The sequence below is a fragment of the Montipora capricornis genome, chromosome 10 (assembly GCF_036669925.1).
Source record: "Montipora capricornis isolate CH-2021 chromosome 10, ASM3666992v2, whole genome shotgun sequence".
Taxonomy (NCBI): Eukaryota; Metazoa; Cnidaria; class Anthozoa; order Scleractinia; family Acroporidae; genus Montipora; species Montipora capricornis.
Window position 1 is genome coordinate 13,604,159 of NC_090892.1, and position 17,500 is coordinate 13,621,658.

A 17,500-nucleotide genomic window follows, 5' to 3' on the forward strand; every position below is an offset into this window, starting at 1 on the left:
TGAATAACAACTACAAGAGGTCTGCACTAGGGAGGAGCCAAATAAAGAGTATTTTCTAAATTATAAATCCCTACTACTGTAGGTATGGGCTGCACACCAACACAAAAGTCTTGAAGAAAGGTGTATGTACAGTTTTAGTTGGATGGAGGGAGGGGAGGGCTAGGGCTTCTGAGGCTAGAACTGTAATAAGTATTCTTTTCATAATCATGCTCAAACTTAATATCTTCCCTCACATCATCCCCCATCCCATGCATTGTTATACAATTATAAAGGTCTCTTTACGTGTATTTTTAATTTAAATTACAAGATACAGTAAGGGAGGCTTGCGAGTTAAATATGCACTGTTGACTGAGAGAACTGTGGATGCATTATTACAGTACATGTATTTTTTTACCAGAATGTCGATTATAAATTGACCAATCACAATCGAGTTCAGGACATGGCCAAAAGGCTGCTTGATTTTGGTTTTCTTATTAAAAGTCTGATTGTCAGCACAAAAGTTATATTTTTTGTTTAAAATCTCTAAGGAATTTCACAATTGAACAGTTGAAATTTGTGTAACTTGTACAGATTTTTACCTCTGCCATACCCTTAATTTCCATAAATTATGTACGTTCCCACACAATATTATTGATGAAAAAATATAGGGTAGATCATTGCTATTTTGGTCTACGAGACAAATCATTTTGGAAATTGATCTCCATTTTAAGCAAAAAAAGTTCCTTTTTAAATTAATCCCTAAATCAAAATGGTCCTGACCCTTAACGTGATGAAAAATGCTCCATTTATAATTAGACCAATTTTTCACCTGATTTCACAGGGAAACCAACTAGAAATGGCAGCCATGTTGGTGCAACAAATGAATCTTTGTTGTGCAGATGCTGTAAACATCTACTTTTTTTGTTTCGATTAACCAGCAGTGTGGCTAAATGCTACAAGGAGATAAACAATGGCATTTTATGCAATTTAATTTGTAGGTTCAGTTATTACTGTAGTCATGTTCATTGTACAAAGTTTAGTATTAAAAAAATAATTCTTGTGAATTCAGATATTTTTAATATTATTGTTTGTGATGTTTATAATAGGAAAAGATAAATCTCCTTTTAGAAGCTGAGATGAGTGATTTGATTTTTCAAAGCTGTGTAAAAACTGAATCAAGTACTTTCAGTTTTCAGGAAGTGACGTCTGTATTATGGCATGATTTCTTCCTATTACACCATATGAGGACCGCAAACTAGAAGAACCATAATTTCAAAAGTGAACCTATAATCATTTTATGGTTGTGGTCTTCACATTCCTAACCAATAACACCGTGCACTGAGATTTTTGACATTAATTTTTTTTTTTGGAAGGGCCAAATAATTTTATATGGGATAAAAAATGAAGGGCTGTATTTATATTAATTTTTATAATAGCCTGAAGTGACTTTATTCCTTAATTGCATTTTTTGTATAACCTGGAGGCAAATAATGTGCATTTGTTATAATGTTAAGCATCTAAAAGGTTGAATCCAACCACTGTGAACTGATGCAAGTCATGGCTTGCTCTTTTTCAATGCAAAGCCCCAGAAAGGGGAGTGAAAACAACCTAGTTCCCAGGGTCTTACATCTCCCCACCCCAGAGGAAGTGAGGGAAGAAAGACTAGTCATGTGTCTCCCAAGGAGCGGGAGATGACAAAAAAAAACCAGAGGGACAGGCAGCAAAGTCGTTATTTGTCTTTCCTGAGCTCACTATAGAAGGGAAATTTTAACCAAAGAGCAGCACTGGCAATAGGTCAAAACAATTATAATTCATTTTCCCTACCCTGTAGGCAAGACAGCAACCACGTCTCTACCAAAAAGAAAAAGCTTCCAAGCACTTTACTTGTTTTGGCTTTAGATTTACAATATCAGACATTGAAGATTGCTGAAAAACATGGCAATTGCTCTACCCAAGCTTCAGCCAGCGCTTCAATCTTCAAATACCTGCGGCAACAACATTTGGCGAGTGGGGACCCCTCCCAAGGTGGAAAATTTGTCACTAAGACATGTGACCAGCCTGAACCAGGGTCTTTCTTCCCTTGCTTCCTCTGGGGTGGGAGGATGAAAGACCCTGGAAAAGAGTCCTTTGTCACTTCAAGTTGCTGCTGCAGTATTTTGAAAAAGGAGACATTTTGCTAAGTCAAAGTTACAAAAAGTCACTTTATGGCAATAGGTTAAATTCAAACAGCCCTAACTGTACAATTGAATTGTCAGTACAACTGCAGATTGTTTAGCTCAGTTGATATTTACATGTATCTCCAGAACCGCCTGCTAGTACTACTACACAATCCTAAACAAGTTCATCTTTGTTCTGACTTATCCTTCCTTATTTGTTTCCAGACCAAGTTTTCACAATATTATAAGAATTTTGGTTTTTAAGCTACCATTTTGGTATGACTAGTGACTTGTACTGAAATATGATTTTGCTTAATTTGGTATGGCTTGCCCACACCCCTTTGGCACTATTGCACTTGGAAATTTTTCTTGTGACTTGTCTCCCAAGTTTGTTGCAACTAAAGTTTTCACATTGTGAAACATGTTGCTTGATGGGTTTTGCACTAGACAAGGTTTCTTGCAACTTGTTTTGTTTTTGATGATCACATGAGGGTAAAGGTACATTTTCATTGGCTGGTGGTGCAAACTGTTGTGACACAAGTTGCAGGACAGATGTTACACCACACAATGCTTAAACAAATTGTTGCAACGATATGCGAAGCTTTCTGCAGTGGTTTTTGCCTATGATTGGGCACTGGTTTGTGCACCTTGTCTCACTATGGCATCCGTGAGATGGGTGCACAACAAATTGAACAGTGCAACAGTGCCTTTAGTTGTCACAGGCTGGATACTCACTTTTTGGTGGGAAATTCTGTGGTCTGTATTTGGAGGGATACATAACTTGAGTCAAAAGAAACAAGTATAATTTATCTGATCTAATGGCTAAGAGGGCCAAGTGGCACTGGCCGATGGTCATGTTCCCATTTTCATTATTAGGGGTGGCGAATGGTAAAAGCGAGACTTTGCGAGACGGCGAGACCAGCGTTTTTCTTTGCGAGCCCGAGACATTTTGACTTTTTAGATTGCAAGATCGAGACTTCAAAGTGTTTGACACCTTCATATAAAAAACGAGACTGCGAGACGCACATAACCGCTCAAAAAACCAGACTGCGAGACCCAGAGTTTTTGAAGAACCATTCGCCACCCCTATTATTATCCTTGTCCTCACTACTTTCTTATTTCCAAGAGGTTAGGGTTAGGGTTAGACCCCTCCTTCTTTTCATACTTAGCCTGTTCCAGGCTCTCAGATAGTCAAGAAAACGAAAAGAACTGCGTGTGAAAAGCGAGTGGCTCGCCTCGACCCAAGCCCCCACTCGCTTTTCACACGCAGTTCTTTTCGTTTTCTCGACTATCTGAGAGCCTGGAACAGGCTATTTCATACTTTTTGTTCAGGTTTGTGGAAATACAGTATCTAAAGGTACAGTAGTAAAACAAAGTAGATGCACACTGCAACGTTAATTCCACTCAAATCTGCATGTACACACAGACCTGCAACTCCCCTCAAAAGTGCGAAGTTATCATTATTTTACTGTTACTGCAGATTTTAAATGGCTTTTATTTATTGTATCTCACATACAGCCTGCAACGTAGATTTTTATTGACGTTGCTGGCATACATTTAACGGGATATAACTTTTCCTGGAATAGCTCTGTTACCATCTCCTTTCCTAGGTGGGGTCAGCCCATTACAGCCCCAGATGCATTTTATGCACCTATCAATGTTAAGCCCCAGGGTGGGGGGGGCAGGCTGACCCAGGGGAATTTGACATTTTCGTGGAAACTGGCGTCAAATTTCCCACCCCTGGGCAACTACAGACTGTCAAATTCCCCCACCCCCGGGAACCATTGGAACATCACATTTCTGCCCTGGAGTAACTTTTTTTTCATTAGATTCTCACTTTTCGAACACCAATGAATGTTCTTCACTGTCGATTTCAAATTCCCTTTTAACAGCTGATGGAAATTTGTTGTGTAACACGAAACCTTTCCGCTGCTCACAGTACCGAACAAGACCCTAACATTTAGCAAAGCAACATGAACAATATTAACCAGCTTTCGAATCAATCAAACGTGCACAATGATAGAGTGGAAAATTCATGAATATGTAGAAATGATACAAAAAGTAATCACAAAAAAAAGTAGAAAGAAACATTCTCGTACTTGTGAACACTCCAGCTAGGACTGATAGAAGTGATGGACCGTTATTTACAAAAAGACAAGACCAGGGGCGGAGCTAGGATCTGAAATAGTTTCTAGGGGGGTCCGGGGGCATACTCCCCCAGGAAGATTTTAGATTTTAACTCTCCAAAGTCCCCTTTCTCATGTTTCTGACCGACTTCCGTAAAACGTTGGAAACCGGTATGGATTTACCCCTGACAACGGATTTGCTTACCTTTCTTTCAACCACGGTGTCCAGAAAAATCAGGAAAACAAGGGAAGTCCCATCAAAACCAACGTTGAGGAGAACTCATCTCCAGGTTCTCTCGGTGTTCCAAGATGGCGGACTTGTCAAATTCCCGACCATGGGGAGACCATGGGGCAATGCCTACATGTCAAAATCCCTACCCAGGGCAAGGCTCTCTGAGTCAATTTCCCGTAGGTAGCCCGCCCCCCCCCACCCTGGGGCTTAACATTGATAGGTGCATTAATTATCACTGTCATCAGATTACATGAGTTATAGCAGCAATCGTCATAGTGTTTTCTTATTTCTTTTTTGTTCAAAAGAACTTCTAGAAAATGCACAATTTTGTAGTAACCGTTTGCTTGATCGGCGCACCTTCAACATTAAAATCCTCCTTGCAAGGAACTTCTTTGGAAATGGGGGGACTAGAGGCCGATGAGAACAGCGTGATCAGCCTGTGTACAATTTCGAAGTCAACTTTGTTTTAGTATTTACTCCAATTTTATTCCTTCACCCAAGGCATTCATGTCCCTGTTGTCCATTCTGTTGGTCTATGTGGATGGACTTTTCCTGAAATAAGGACACCTGTCTCGTCAGCCTTTGTATTCGCCTTTGAATCTCCGTTTGTTTCTGTGTTTCCAGTGACAACAATGTTGTTCAGCTCATCGCAAACTGTATCATAAATGTTTGACACTGCATCGTTAAGTGTGGCCTCATCTTGACACTGAAAATTTGTAGACTCACTGTTTCTGTCTGCAACATCATTTTCGTTCACAAGATTCCTGTCAAAGGCAAAGCCTTCAACCTCGCCGCCTTCAAGTGACAGCCGCACATTCTCGGCGAACGTATCAAAGCTGTAGCAATCTGGATCAAACAAGGCACTCAGCGGATCTTCTAAGTTCGGATTGTAAAATAAAAACAGCAATCCCTGGACACAGTCCTCTAAGCTGTAAATTTCTGTCCATTCTTCGAGTAAATTCAAGCAGACGTCACCACTCCCGTGATCAATGTTCGGGTGATAAATCCGCGTCTCACATGTAACACTTGGAGCTGACTTGGGGTAATCTTCCGGATTCACTACAAACATGAATTTCCCTCCGCAGTAGACACCGTCATTTGGAACGATTTCGACTGTAAAAGCTTCGAGATTTTCTTCAAAGTGACAAACTGTGGCCTGATTGTTTGAAAAGCTAGCAATGCCTTTCATCAGCCTGTGGAAATCTTTAGCCAACGATCCACACATTTTGTTAACGCAAACGACTAAAATTGACTAATCAAAAAATGTTAAACCAGAAGACCTTCAAACATTAAATATTTCACGCAGTTTCCATCTGAAATGTAAGTTTGGCGATTTAAAAATAGGCCTTTTAAAGGTGGTTTTATATGCCCGTGCTGCAAAGTTTTTGTGTGATGGTGCAACAACGTGAACAACAAGTGATTCCGTGTTGAGAACCAATCAAAAGAAAGCACGATTGCATCATTCATTACAGGGAATACCCCTCAGAATCCAGAATAGTCACCACCTCCAAGATATTTATAGTCAATAAATTTCGAATAAAACGAGATCTGAAATAATAACGAATTTCCTACGAAACAGGAACTGCCAGAGGGTGGTCATTGTATTAGTTTTTTTTAAAATAAGAATGTCTGGAAATTTTAAAGTGCCTTAGTCTGCGAGAAGTGGTTACAATTCCGTGAGAGCGAGCCTGCTCGCAGGCTAAAAGTGCCTCTTCTATATACGGAAGATTGTAGCCATGTAAAAACAAGCAAATACGAGAACAGACTAATTATGGACTGAGGACGGTTATTTCTTCGACCGGTTTACAGGTACAAAAGAGCAAAAGAAGAGCAAGCTTCATTATTTTGCGCCAGCGATCAAGTTAAATATTTAAGATTCATTGTCAATTGTCATGCGTTCACTTCTAATTAGTTTTTCCGCCGAAATGATCGACTTCCACAAGAGGGTTTTTTCGTTACTACTTCTCGGGTTATATATTATGGACTCAGCAGTGGCGTCTGATTCTGGTGGATTGGCAGATTTAGCGAAGATTTTAGGGCAGCTAGCCGGCGGAGACGACTGTGTGTTCCGCTGCCCGAAAGGTAAGTTTCACTGTTTGCGATTTGCTATTAAAGGTCAAATTTTAATAAGGGACTAAACATTATTAACGCAATCTCTACGTAACCTCATATACAGTAGATATGAAATTAGAGATGCTTCGTATAGCTTCAAAGGTATAGACCCTGATACGTTTTTTGTTTAAAAACTTTTGTAATTGTGCCATAATATTTTGTTTTATTCTAGGTTACTAACCTTAAGTCTAACTAAAGTAAAGCTTATTTGCACTACACATGACACAACCATTTCTGCTCAATAAATTTTGCTAATCTTATTTATAAAATTATCTAGAAATTAACTGTTAGTCATTTTGCTCTTAACTGGCTGTGGTCATAGAAAGTTTAACAAATTTAGGAACTTTGCCTTAATCTGTAAGCCTCAGTCTGTAAAACTCCATATGCATGTAATATATAACTGACATGGTATTCAGTGATTGGTCGCCCAGAGGACTCATAACACTTGTTTATTCACCTGGTTATGCGAGACACTCAGTAGATGCAAATGTGAACATTTCACTGAGGTTGACTAGCAATAGAGTTATTTTCACAGAGTTATGACGTTACAGTTAAGTTTCCAAAATCCTGAATTCAAGATAATTTGGAAATTCAAGATTTTGGAAGGCCTAAATCTTGAACTCAGAAATACAGAAATACAAAAAGTATCCTAAACATGTATAAAAGCTAACCTAATTAGGCCTAAAAAAAAGTTTTTAGGCTTAATGTTTATAGCTTTTATGAATGTTGGCTTCCAAAATCTTGAATTCAGGATTTTGGAAACTTAACTCTAACTCTATGACATAACTCTATGAAAATAACTCTAAGAATAGCTGTCCCCCAATATGAATAGGTAAGGGCCTGTTTATATGGTCTTGGGTACCCGAGACAACCCTCCCCCCGAGTTACCCTTGGTGAGATATTTTTCCACTCATTTGTTTACAAAATTCTATCAACCGTTTACATGAGGTGGTCGAGACAACTTGGGTGGGCGAGTTGTCTCGCCTCGGCAGGTAGGGTAACCCTGGCAGGTGAGACAACTTTTTCGCATGTAAACAGTTTGTTTCGACCACCCGAGACAAGACAGCAAAATCTTGAATGCGCACGCATAAAATAAAAATCAAAGAAGCAACAATTTGGGAGCTTATACATGTGTTTAGCGTTTACTTTCGAATTAAAAGTTTTTTTCCGCCAAAATTCTCACCACTGTCAACAGAAACTCTCGATTCATTTAGAAACAGCCTTTTATTTAAACTACATATTATTGCTGCGTCAAGATTGTCAGTCCATTTGCTGAAAGTGAAAACTCAACTATACTTAATAAAAACGAACTAGAAAGAAAGAAAGGCATATGATGATACGCATTTTTTGAAGATGCGTCTTAAAATATATGCATAATAAAGGAGGATCAACTTTGTCTCGGTCATGCAATTCTCATATAGACGCTTGGTAAAGTTGTCTCGGGAGGAGGGCTGTCTCGGGAGACCATATAAACAGGCCCTAAGCCAAAACTTTTAAGAAAAGTCACAGGCACCCCATACCAACACCATGTTTGTTTTAATTAACCCATTGACTCCCAGGGGTTCCCCTTTGACGAGTAAAATCGTCTGGCATTAGACAGAGTAAAAAAATACTCTGGCTGGTTTAGGCTAGTTTGGATGTCAATGGGTTAATTAAACTACATGAAAGTTAATCATAAAGTGAGATTATTATCAATATACATGGCCAAATAGAAAATCGGCCTCTTCAAAACACACGCTCAGCGGGCCACAAAAGACTCACAGCGGGCTGCTAATGCAACTTTGTGATATGCCTATTATTTATAGACAATTTTACGCATTTTTTCGGTAATTTTAAATAAGTTCACTGGACTGTTGATTCTTTAATAGCTTGTTCAATCAACACTTACATGATGATTTGAAGTGACTTTGAATTCGTTATTCACTTAGCTTGTATTATTAAAACTCGCATTCTTGATATCATTTGGCCTTGTTTATTGACACTACACGGGCGCAAATAAACAATATTCCCTCAAAAAGTCATGTTATTCCCTTATTGATTGGGTAATATTGAAAACATCTTGTAATTGCTGGTTATTTACAAATACAAACAATCTGGTTCAGAATTCACACTTAAAAGTTAACAAATCTGTATTTCTCGACTTGGTACAAAGGTCCAAACAAAACAGCTTTTTTCTCAAATCTGGCTAAAACATACAGTAAGAATTTAACTCTCATGGGCAACTTCAGTGTTAACTTTTTTGGGTTAGGGTTACATCACAATCTGAGAGGTGTGACTACAACAACCTTTTTGCGATTTGGATACAGCTGTAATTAATATGTTGTAAACTACTGTTACAGTAAGGGCCTGTTCACATGGAGGTGGGGGGCCAGGGGTGGGTGAAATGCACCATGGTCATTATGCAGGCCTTTGATCACCAAGGACAACTCATAGAGTGATCTTTACATAGATCTGAGATTATTTATGTCATTAAATTATTGTGGATCACAAAAAGCATCTACACAACTAGGTCCCAAAAACCATTTCACTTGTACAATCATGTACATACTATATTTAATTTTTCTATTAATTCCTATTATAGGGTATAAACCTCTGTCAAATCCAAATCACAAACCATCAAGTAATGGATGTGGTTCAATGGGAATCAAGGTACAGTATTCACAAAAGTATGGTTTATAGTTGACAAAAATTGGTCAATGAATGAGGAGATCACTGGCATGACCCGGACATACAGTCTTGCAAAAAATCCTAATGCATCTACGAGTCAAACCCATGATGAAAATAGCAATATTGATATCGGCACTATACAAGCTTTTTTTTTTTTACCCGTGGCCTTCCGATTACTAGTTCGGATGAGCTGCAGAGGACTTGCGGGAGGTTGGTTCTGGTTCACGACAAGCCACTAATTTTTGCAGGTCACAAAAAATGAGGCAAAAGAACTAGGTATTATTACTCTTAAGTGTTTTGTTTTGGCCTTCAACAATTTTTAAAATTTGACAGCATTCTATTTTTGGAAAATTATCTACAGTAAGTTAAAAATACAAAAACCAATCATGTACAATCCTTCAAATTGTACAACTAATATGAAATAATTTTTGTTACTATGTTTGACCTGTCTTTCAGCTTGATACTACCCACTTCTCTGGCTTTACTAGATGCTGTGACATCCATGACATTTGCTATGACACTTGTAACAACGATCGCACCCAGTGTGATGAAGACTTTAAATCTTGCCTTGACAACGAGTGTCTCTTAACGGGACTTGGAAATCGCCTTCCAAAAGAACAGCTTGATGCGTGTCAGTCTTCTGCAGATCTCCTGTATTCAGGCACATATGCTTTGGGGTGCATGGCCTACAAAGAAGCTCAGCGTCATGCGTGCCTTTGTAATGGAAGAACGTTAACTAAAAAGGAAATGGAAGATCTTGAGAGAGAGGAAGAGTTATAACTTCAGGGGAAAAGGAGAACTTGAATATTTCCAGGACATACAGACTTATTACCTTTTTTATTTACACTGAGATTTTCAGTTTTCAGTACATGTACATGTATTTTTTGAAATATTTATCAATGGTTTATCTCAGAAGCAGAATTTTTTCTGAGGGCATTAAAGGTTAGACAAAGGTGAAAGGTCATTTTACAGAAGAAGCATGGTGGTCCAGAATAGAAATACCAAAAATGTTATTAATACTATCTTTGAATAATGCATCACTGCTGGTTCTAAAAACTTTCACAACATTACAGCTGCAGCACCTTCCAGATTATTATGGTCTCCTGTTCATTTCCTCTTTTTTTCTGGTTGTCCTTGTCTTTGAGTCCTCAGAAACTCCTCTCCCTTCAGTCGTGCCAAGTTTCGCAAGTCTTGAATGGGATGCTCACTCTCACTAGGTGTCTTTGGAATGCCAAAATGACGTCGCACAGTAGGAAATTTAAAAGCAATGTTTTGAGCCAGGCCAAAGAACGCAGAGACTGCCCAGTAGAGAGACATGGCCTGAAAATAATTTAAATTCTTAGGGTTACCAAAATCATTGAGGCATTACAGTATCCTGTATCTCAAGAAAAGTCTGCTGCTTGAAGAATAATTCCCAAATGAATAGAAATTCCTCAGCATTCAAATAATAATTATGACTACAAGAACTTAAGTCTCAGTTACTGTGGCAGTAATAATTGTAATTCAGTCAGTTAGTATTGGTGGTTTTAATTAGAAAGCAGAATTGGTAAGGGTCTGCTCTGTTTCCAGATCAAAGCAAATACAAAATTAGCACAGATCTACATGTATGCAAGTGTCTGGGAAAATAATATATGTAACTATATGCAAACACAGACACAAGCACAAAGGGGCTCATCAACACTAGGGAATTAACTTAAGGAAGGTATTGAAGCAAAGATGCTGATGATAGTGGGGTGTTACTGTCTGTTAATGTTTAGATCAGCTGATGATTGAATCTGTGTAAGCAGTTGTAAAACTTAATGGTAAAGCTATTAAAGCATTAAATGTGTTAATGGAATCACACACTTGTCGAGTGCATTCATCAACAAAAATCGCATTACCTTCTCTTACAATTCCGAACATTAACACCTGGGGCCCGTTTCTCGAAAGTCCCAAAACTTTACGGGCCGTTTTCGGGTGTCACAATTCCCTTTGTACCTCAAGAATGGAGAGGATTTAAGACATCAAAGTTCACAGTAATTTTTCTTTTTGTCACCTGTAAAACATGTTTAAAGATCGGCTTTCCAAAACAAGCGGTTGCTAGAAACCAACTCCTTCACATCCCTTGCAAAAATAGGATAAGCCCATTTTTAGGTCAATTAACAGCAGAGCCAGCCACTGTAAGGTCAATGACAACTTACTGTCGGAACTTGTGAAGCAACAAAAACCATCCCCACTGACACAATTCTCAATGTGTTGGTCACTATCTGCTGAGACCTAGTTGGTTTCTGTCGCCGCAGGGCATTAAGCTGATAAAAAAATCAAAAGGCCATTTTGTAGTCAGCACACAACTGCATACCAATCCTCATACATGGTAAAATAATTTTGTTCACTTCATTGTCTGATAATTTTGTTTTATATTTTGGAAAGACCATAACAGTACCACCCAAAAGGATTTAGTTTTATCCATACAGTATTTTCATTTTCAAGATATTGCCTGCAGTTCTTCATGTAGGTGTCCCATGTATTAAAGCTCTTAATTACACCATCTTTCCTTTCTACCTTCTTGAAGTTCAAGAATTTAATGTTTCTCTCCTTAAACCATTTTGTGTTTCAAATTCCAATTTCATACAAACTATTTACACAGGTGAGATATTCTTTCAAAATATTTTTTCGGGCCATTAATAATACCCGGTACTTTGCTAGTGCATACTATGCTAGCCATTCTAACATTTTTAATTACACTGTAGCTATGTAAATTTAGTTTGTGACCTTGGCTTGTAATGAACTGTATTGCTTTAAATTGCCTCGTTTTAGTTTCAAAGTAGCAACTAGCACAGCAAACAGTGCATTGGCAAATGACACACAATTAATTAAGTAGTAAAAGTGTTGGCCCAAAAAATAGCAACTGATGAAAGACAATGACAGCTTGAGCAATAGATTTTAAGCATACAATAATGTAGTTGTAGCAGAATTATACCTGAAGAATTAATTTTATTATCAAGTAGTAAAAATCTTACATTTCATTTCAATTTTTGTTGCACAAAATATTAGGTTAAATTTTCTGTCAGCATCCATGATCAGTCACAAGGGCAACAGGTGTTGGTCACCTGTTGCTGTGTCAGGTTTATTTCCATAACATCCAGATTCAACATTCCTCCCCTCACAAAATATCACACAGAATCTTCTTTGTGTTTAAGACTTTTCTTTAGAGACAATTCTCCACAACTTATTCTTCTTTTGGATCTACATTTACTGTTGTAGAAACATCAAAACAAATAATATTTCTCTATGAAAAGTGAAACAATCCCGACAGTTCCAGTTTTGAAATTAATATTGCCACACCCAAACTACACCTTGGCCTCTGAATGAAGCCATATCTCATGTTGTAAACAATAAAACTACCAAGTTTCACCTGACTGATGATGAAGCAAACACTGAACTCATTCCAAAACCAGCCCACACCCTTTGTTTATGATATGCACTAAGACCTGAGTGAGTGTTGACAGTCTAACCTGCAGCTTGCCAAGGAGACGTTAGGAGTATAATAATTTCTTTAAAGTTCTGAATCAGCAAAAAGGCTTGTTCAGGTACAGTAAAGTTTAAACACCATTCCTTAATTTTTAATCAGTAATGAATTATTGCTATTTAATTGCTGACTTGCTTAGACTGTGAAATTATTTGCTGGTGAACGACCATGTAGCTGCACTGAAATTCAAAACAGACTGTCTTGTAAAACTCATGAACATTGTTCTCTCAACTAAATTTCTATCTGCTAATTTCAAACCTTCCATGTACTATCTCCCACATCTTATTGTGTGTGGGACAGTGAAGCCAATGAAGAATTTCTTACAAAACATAATTATTATTTATATTTCTTTATCATCCTCATAAAATGTAATTCCCTTTGATGTAACAAAGTATAGTTACAACTACATGTATGTTGTGACTGGTTTAGGACTTGCTTTTGCTTTGTGCAGTTTTGGAAACCATTTCAATTTTGTTCCAAGCACCTCAAGTTCAATGTCATTTTATAAACAAGACAATTTATTATTATTATTATTATTATTATTATTATAGAACAAAAGAACAACTGTACAAAACAGCTAGAGGATAGACAGTCACAGACAGAACTTTGAACATTTGCTAAAGTATGTGAATCCATTAATTTTCTATAATAATTATTATTAATATTAAAATTTTGTGGAGAACTTTGAATACGGTAAGCATATTAAAAAAGAAATTTATGACCCCACAATCAAAGGGGCAAGATGCAAAGTCCCACCACACCAAAACTCAGGGCTTTCCATTGCCAACAGAGGATAAACTACAAACTTTTGAGGTGACATTATTCTGTAGAAGGGTTAGGGACTTTCTAGTCTCTGGAAAAGGGGTGATATAAGCCATGTATATGGCAAGTGTTTCACAGCACTAAATAAATGCAATGGCGGTTTTAACTAAGTGTTTTCTTTTGTGGCACTTGTGAGACCATATAGATTTACAAAATTACTGGCTACTGCATGTAAGATTTTCAATGGTACAGCTGTCAACCTTTGTGGAAGGTGTTTAAAAGAGAACAGGAAGCGCAAATTGGTACAAAGAAATAAAATAATAATGATTGAAACCCCTCTTTTCCTTCAAAACACCAGCCACACAGACTATGGCTGTTACAGTAATACAAGAAGATGGCAAGTTACCCCAAAAGCTTTGTAAAATAAATTCTATCTGCAGAAGGTGTGCTCAATAACATTACTGTAACAGTAATTTACTAACCTCGATATTGGACAGATTAATGATACCAACAGCAAAAGGAAGTATGAGAGTAGGGTCAGCCACAGTAAGGTCTGGAAACCACAGTGCACCTTCATGAGCTATTTCAGGGCATGGAAGCATCACATCTAACAAGCCAATTACAGTGTACAAAAAAGTCATGTGTCAATTGTATGTACTATTCAAAATTTACATACACTGTACATGACCAACTGAATTTAACACAGCCAGCAGCAGCCTTGCCTACAAGATTGTACAATCTATTGTATCTCATTGAACGGATGACTGACTGTCTGCCAAGATTTACAGCATTTATAGTAAGAGCTAAAAACAGAGTGACTATTAAAACTGATGGACCCACTGGCTTTCTGACTCACTGACTGACTTACTGACTGATTGAATGACTAAAATGGTTGACTGACAGACTAGCTGACTGAGACTCCAGCTGCTGGTAACTCACTGAGGCTGTTTCTTGTACGACTGATGCACTGATCTGGACTGATGAGAATACACTGATCAGTTGATGATTGATTGACAATTTCCCTTCTGAATTTGAATTTTTCAGTCAATGGCTGCAGCTCCTAACTACCCAACCTATAAATGGTGGGAGACTGATGACAAAACTAAACGCCTGTACACAGAACTGCTTGCTGAAAAGCTCTCTAGCCCCAGAAAAACACCAGGAAGTAGAAAGGTGTCAAATGGGAAAGACACTGGAGCAAGGCAGACATCATCTCCTAAACGCAGCCCTGAATCAGATACACACACTTCTGATGTCACTGACATGCATGTACATGTAGAAGGAGCACTAGTCAAGAACAACAAAGAAAAACAGGATGAAGACAACAAGTTTGGGAAGTACACCTTTGAAACCATCACAATCGACACCCTTGCTAAGTATGATTACATTAAGAGTCCAAAAAAGAGAGCAGCACCTACGGTGCCAATTAGCTTTTTTGAACAGAGTAATAAATCTAACAATAATTCAAAACCAGGAACTGGAGATAACAAGGACAAAAATGCTGAAAAATTAGTTGATAGGACTTCAAAAGGCCAGTTCTTTTTTAAATCTCAGAAGTTGAGCTCAGCCGAAAAAGAAACCAAGTCTCATGATGAAGAAAACCAAACAAGCATCGTCAGAGATGGATCCAGGAGAGACAAACCCTCACGTGCAATGAAATTGGAGGAAATTCCCGAGTATACCTCATCCTCTTCTGAGAATTCTGCAGATGAGACGGTGGTAAGAGTGAAGACAACTACATGTAGAAAGGAGGAAAACAAAGCACAAGCACAAGAAGTATCAAAAAACAAGCAACCCAACAAGAATAATCAGCCTCTGAAGATTGAAGAACTGAGCTCCAAATTTCAGCTTCTGTCAGAGGAAGTTGCACAACTCGAATTTAAAATGTTCGAGTTTTCCGACGACATTCAGAAGTTGAAGCAAAGCATGGGTTTTAAAAGTGGTGATGTTGAAGATAAAACAGCTGACAGAAGCCCTGGTACTGAAGAAAAGAATGAGTTCAGAGTGACCCGACAAAAAAGCTTCACATTTGCTGATAGGTTCAACCACAAAGCTATGTTGATGAAAAAACAGGCATCTCCAAGCAAAATGCTGGCTACTAAGCCTGGAAAGCCCTTTCCAGGAAAATCAACACCTGAAGGTACAAGTAAAGAGGAGGCAATGGCCGAATTGAAGAAGAACGAAGCCTTGAATGAGATTGTCTGTAAAATAAAGGAGCAAGAATTATCAGAAGATGACATCCAAGAAATCTTACGGTGTGCTAAGGACAAGTACATTCACAAGCCAAACTACCTTGAGGAGATTGGTTATGGAAGAGAAAATGACTGATTTCCAAAGAACTTAGACTGAGAGTTTTTAGTCTTTCATTTTGATCACAATTCTTACTAACTTTAAACTTAAAGGAAGGTACTGCCCCGCTAAGTTTACTTCCACATGATGGAGCTTAACTCCATTCCCCGGGTATAGTGCATTAATATAATAATCAGATCCCAAAACCATTAACACTTTTTTCAGTGCAAGTACTCTAATGTCATGACTAATTTTCCCAAACCTCAAATCAACAATGAATGCTGTTTGAACAGTAACGTCCTTAAAAAAAATTATGCATGACAAGGTGTGTATACGTCGTACACACAAAAGAAAAACTTGAATTGGCAGTCCTCTGCATTGTTAAAGGAAGTTTACTTATAATAACAAAAAAATACACAACGAACGTTGTGATTATTAATTTTTTCTTTATTAAAAGTTAATAGCTCTAAAGGTTATACCACCAACATTCCCCTCTTGAATTCAACATTGTCCTTATAAAACACTTCCAAACTAAAACAATACTTACACAATGCACACTGTATGGGATGTGATGTACAAAAGGGGTAAAAATTGGGTCTTCATTAATCTGTCTCAATATTAATTTTAGTACTGTAACAGTTATTTTTTTTACATCAGGGCTACATCACGGTATAATGTTCAATGTACACACATTACTAAAAATAAAGTGATGCTGAATCAAAAGGAAAGTGCACTAATTGCCTGTTGTTCAGCTACATGTAAATAAAGTAATCTTTAGAATGGCCATGGAAAACAAAAGACAAAATAATTATTATTTTGAGTGCCCTGTGTATATGGCCTGCACAAGAGGTGCTTGCACAACCTGAAAGCGTTATTCCTTAATTATTTTTCATGGTGCACAAATTTTAAAGTGCTACGTAACAACTCGAACTCTGAAGGGAAATGAAAAACTGTTCGAGTTAGCGGGGTCGATTATTCATTACCGTAACCATTACCATTAAAACACCTATTCAATTTTCCAGGTTAATAATTAATAGCTTATTGATTTTCAGCACTTCGGTAAACAATACAGTGCAAATTAAACTTATGATCGGTAAATAACTGTCAAATATGTGATCTGTTCGTTGCACTAATTACCGGTAAAATCAAATTGCTCCGGACCAGTCTTTGTTCTATGTTAGAGAATTCGATCACATGCACGATCAGAAAAGCACATGGGATATCTCAATGGGCATCCGTGGCGAATTATAAGAACCAGAAATTCGAGTTATCGGGTTAAATTTTGATCAAGGGAAACGAAATTTAGTTCAAGTTAGCGGGGTTTTCGAGTTATCCAAGTTCAAGTAAAGTAAACCGAGTAAAAATTACTGAAAAGTTGGGTCAAATCCAAGGGAATTGAGACTCAGTTCGAGTTAGCGGGGGAGTTCGAGTTATCCGAGTTCAAGTTACTGGGATTCTACTGTATGATCAAAATATCACTTCCCTTTTTTTCTTCAGGCTTTTAAAGACTGTGTGTTTGCTTGACATCTTTGATTTTTATAATCCAAAGGCAGTTTACTTTGAGTTTAAGTTCTGGAATCCACAGTTTACTACATGGTGGGTATTACATACATTCAAAGTCTGACGGATTGGATGTAGGGAAAAGTGACATCATTTTATAGTCAGTCAC

At 37.7% G+C, this 17,500-nt stretch overlaps 5 protein-coding genes across 9 annotated transcripts in view; 3 read left to right on the plus strand and 2 right to left on the minus strand.

Moving 5' to 3' along the window:
• Positions 1 to 1,114, plus strand: part of LOC138021410 (phosphatidylinositol 3,4,5-trisphosphate 3-phosphatase and dual-specificity protein phosphatase PTEN-like) — a 40,638-nt gene extending 39,524 nt beyond the window's left edge. For both annotated transcript variants that reach the window (XR_011126368.1, XR_011126369.1), the window contains one exon: positions 83 to 1,114. The gene's annotated coding sequence lies outside the window, so the exon portion shown is untranslated. The remainder of the gene's footprint in view (positions 1 to 82) is intronic.
• Positions 1,115 to 4,852: 3,738 nt separating this feature from the next.
• LOC138021415 (uncharacterized) lies at positions 4,853 to 5,851 on the minus strand. Its single transcript, XM_068868280.1, has one exon. The coding sequence runs from the start codon at positions 5,716 to 5,718 to the stop codon at positions 4,999 to 5,001; it is 720 nt and encodes a 239-aa protein (XP_068724381.1). The 5' UTR covers positions 5,719 to 5,851; the 3' UTR covers positions 4,853 to 4,998.
• A 185-nt stretch (positions 5,852 to 6,036) lies between these two features.
• Positions 6,037 to 11,109, plus strand: LOC138021418 (group XIIA secretory phospholipase A2-like). 2 transcript variants are annotated; one of them, XM_068868287.1, is made up of 4 exons: positions 6,068 to 6,302; positions 6,406 to 6,575; positions 9,187 to 9,254; positions 9,729 to 11,109. In XM_068868287.1, exons 2-4 carry the CDS (start codon positions 6,419 to 6,421, stop codon positions 10,050 to 10,052), a joined length of 549 nt encoding a protein of 182 aa, XP_068724388.1. In that variant the 5' UTR covers positions 6,068 to 6,302; positions 6,406 to 6,418; the 3' UTR covers positions 10,053 to 11,109. The 2 variants fall into 2 exon arrangements, with proteins under 2 accessions (XP_068724387.1, XP_068724388.1); XM_068868286.1 differs by having other exon boundaries at positions 6,037 to 6,575.
• Positions 9,545 to 17,500, minus strand: part of LOC138021412 (cytochrome c oxidase assembly protein COX18, mitochondrial-like) — a 401,574-nt gene continuing 393,618 nt past the window's right edge. The window contains exons 6-9 of one of the 2 annotated variants that reach the window (XM_068868278.1): positions 14,025 to 14,149; positions 11,453 to 11,560; positions 10,355 to 10,592; positions 9,545 to 10,008 (exon numbers count right to left, since the gene is read on the minus strand). In XM_068868278.1, coding sequence (XP_068724379.1) covers positions 10,380 to 10,592; positions 11,453 to 11,560; positions 14,025 to 14,149 — 446 coding nt within the window. In that variant the 3' untranslated portion in view covers positions 9,545 to 10,008; positions 10,355 to 10,379. Of the gene's footprint in view, positions 10,593 to 11,452; positions 11,561 to 14,024; positions 14,150 to 17,500 lie in introns of both variants that reach the window. The other variant, XM_068868277.1, reaches the window with a different exon arrangement.
• Positions 12,703 to 16,554, plus strand: LOC138021411 (micronuclear linker histone polyprotein-like). 2 transcript variants are annotated; one of them, XM_068868276.1, is made up of 3 exons: positions 12,737 to 12,841; positions 13,332 to 13,402; positions 14,587 to 16,554. In XM_068868276.1, exon 3 carries the CDS (start codon positions 14,590 to 14,592, stop codon positions 15,868 to 15,870), a length of 1,281 nt encoding a protein of 426 aa, XP_068724377.1. In that variant the 5' UTR covers positions 12,737 to 12,841; positions 13,332 to 13,402; positions 14,587 to 14,589; the 3' UTR covers positions 15,871 to 16,554. The 2 variants fall into 2 exon arrangements, with proteins under 2 accessions (XP_068724376.1, XP_068724377.1); XM_068868275.1 differs by lacking the exon at positions 13,332 to 13,402 and having other exon boundaries at positions 12,703 to 12,841.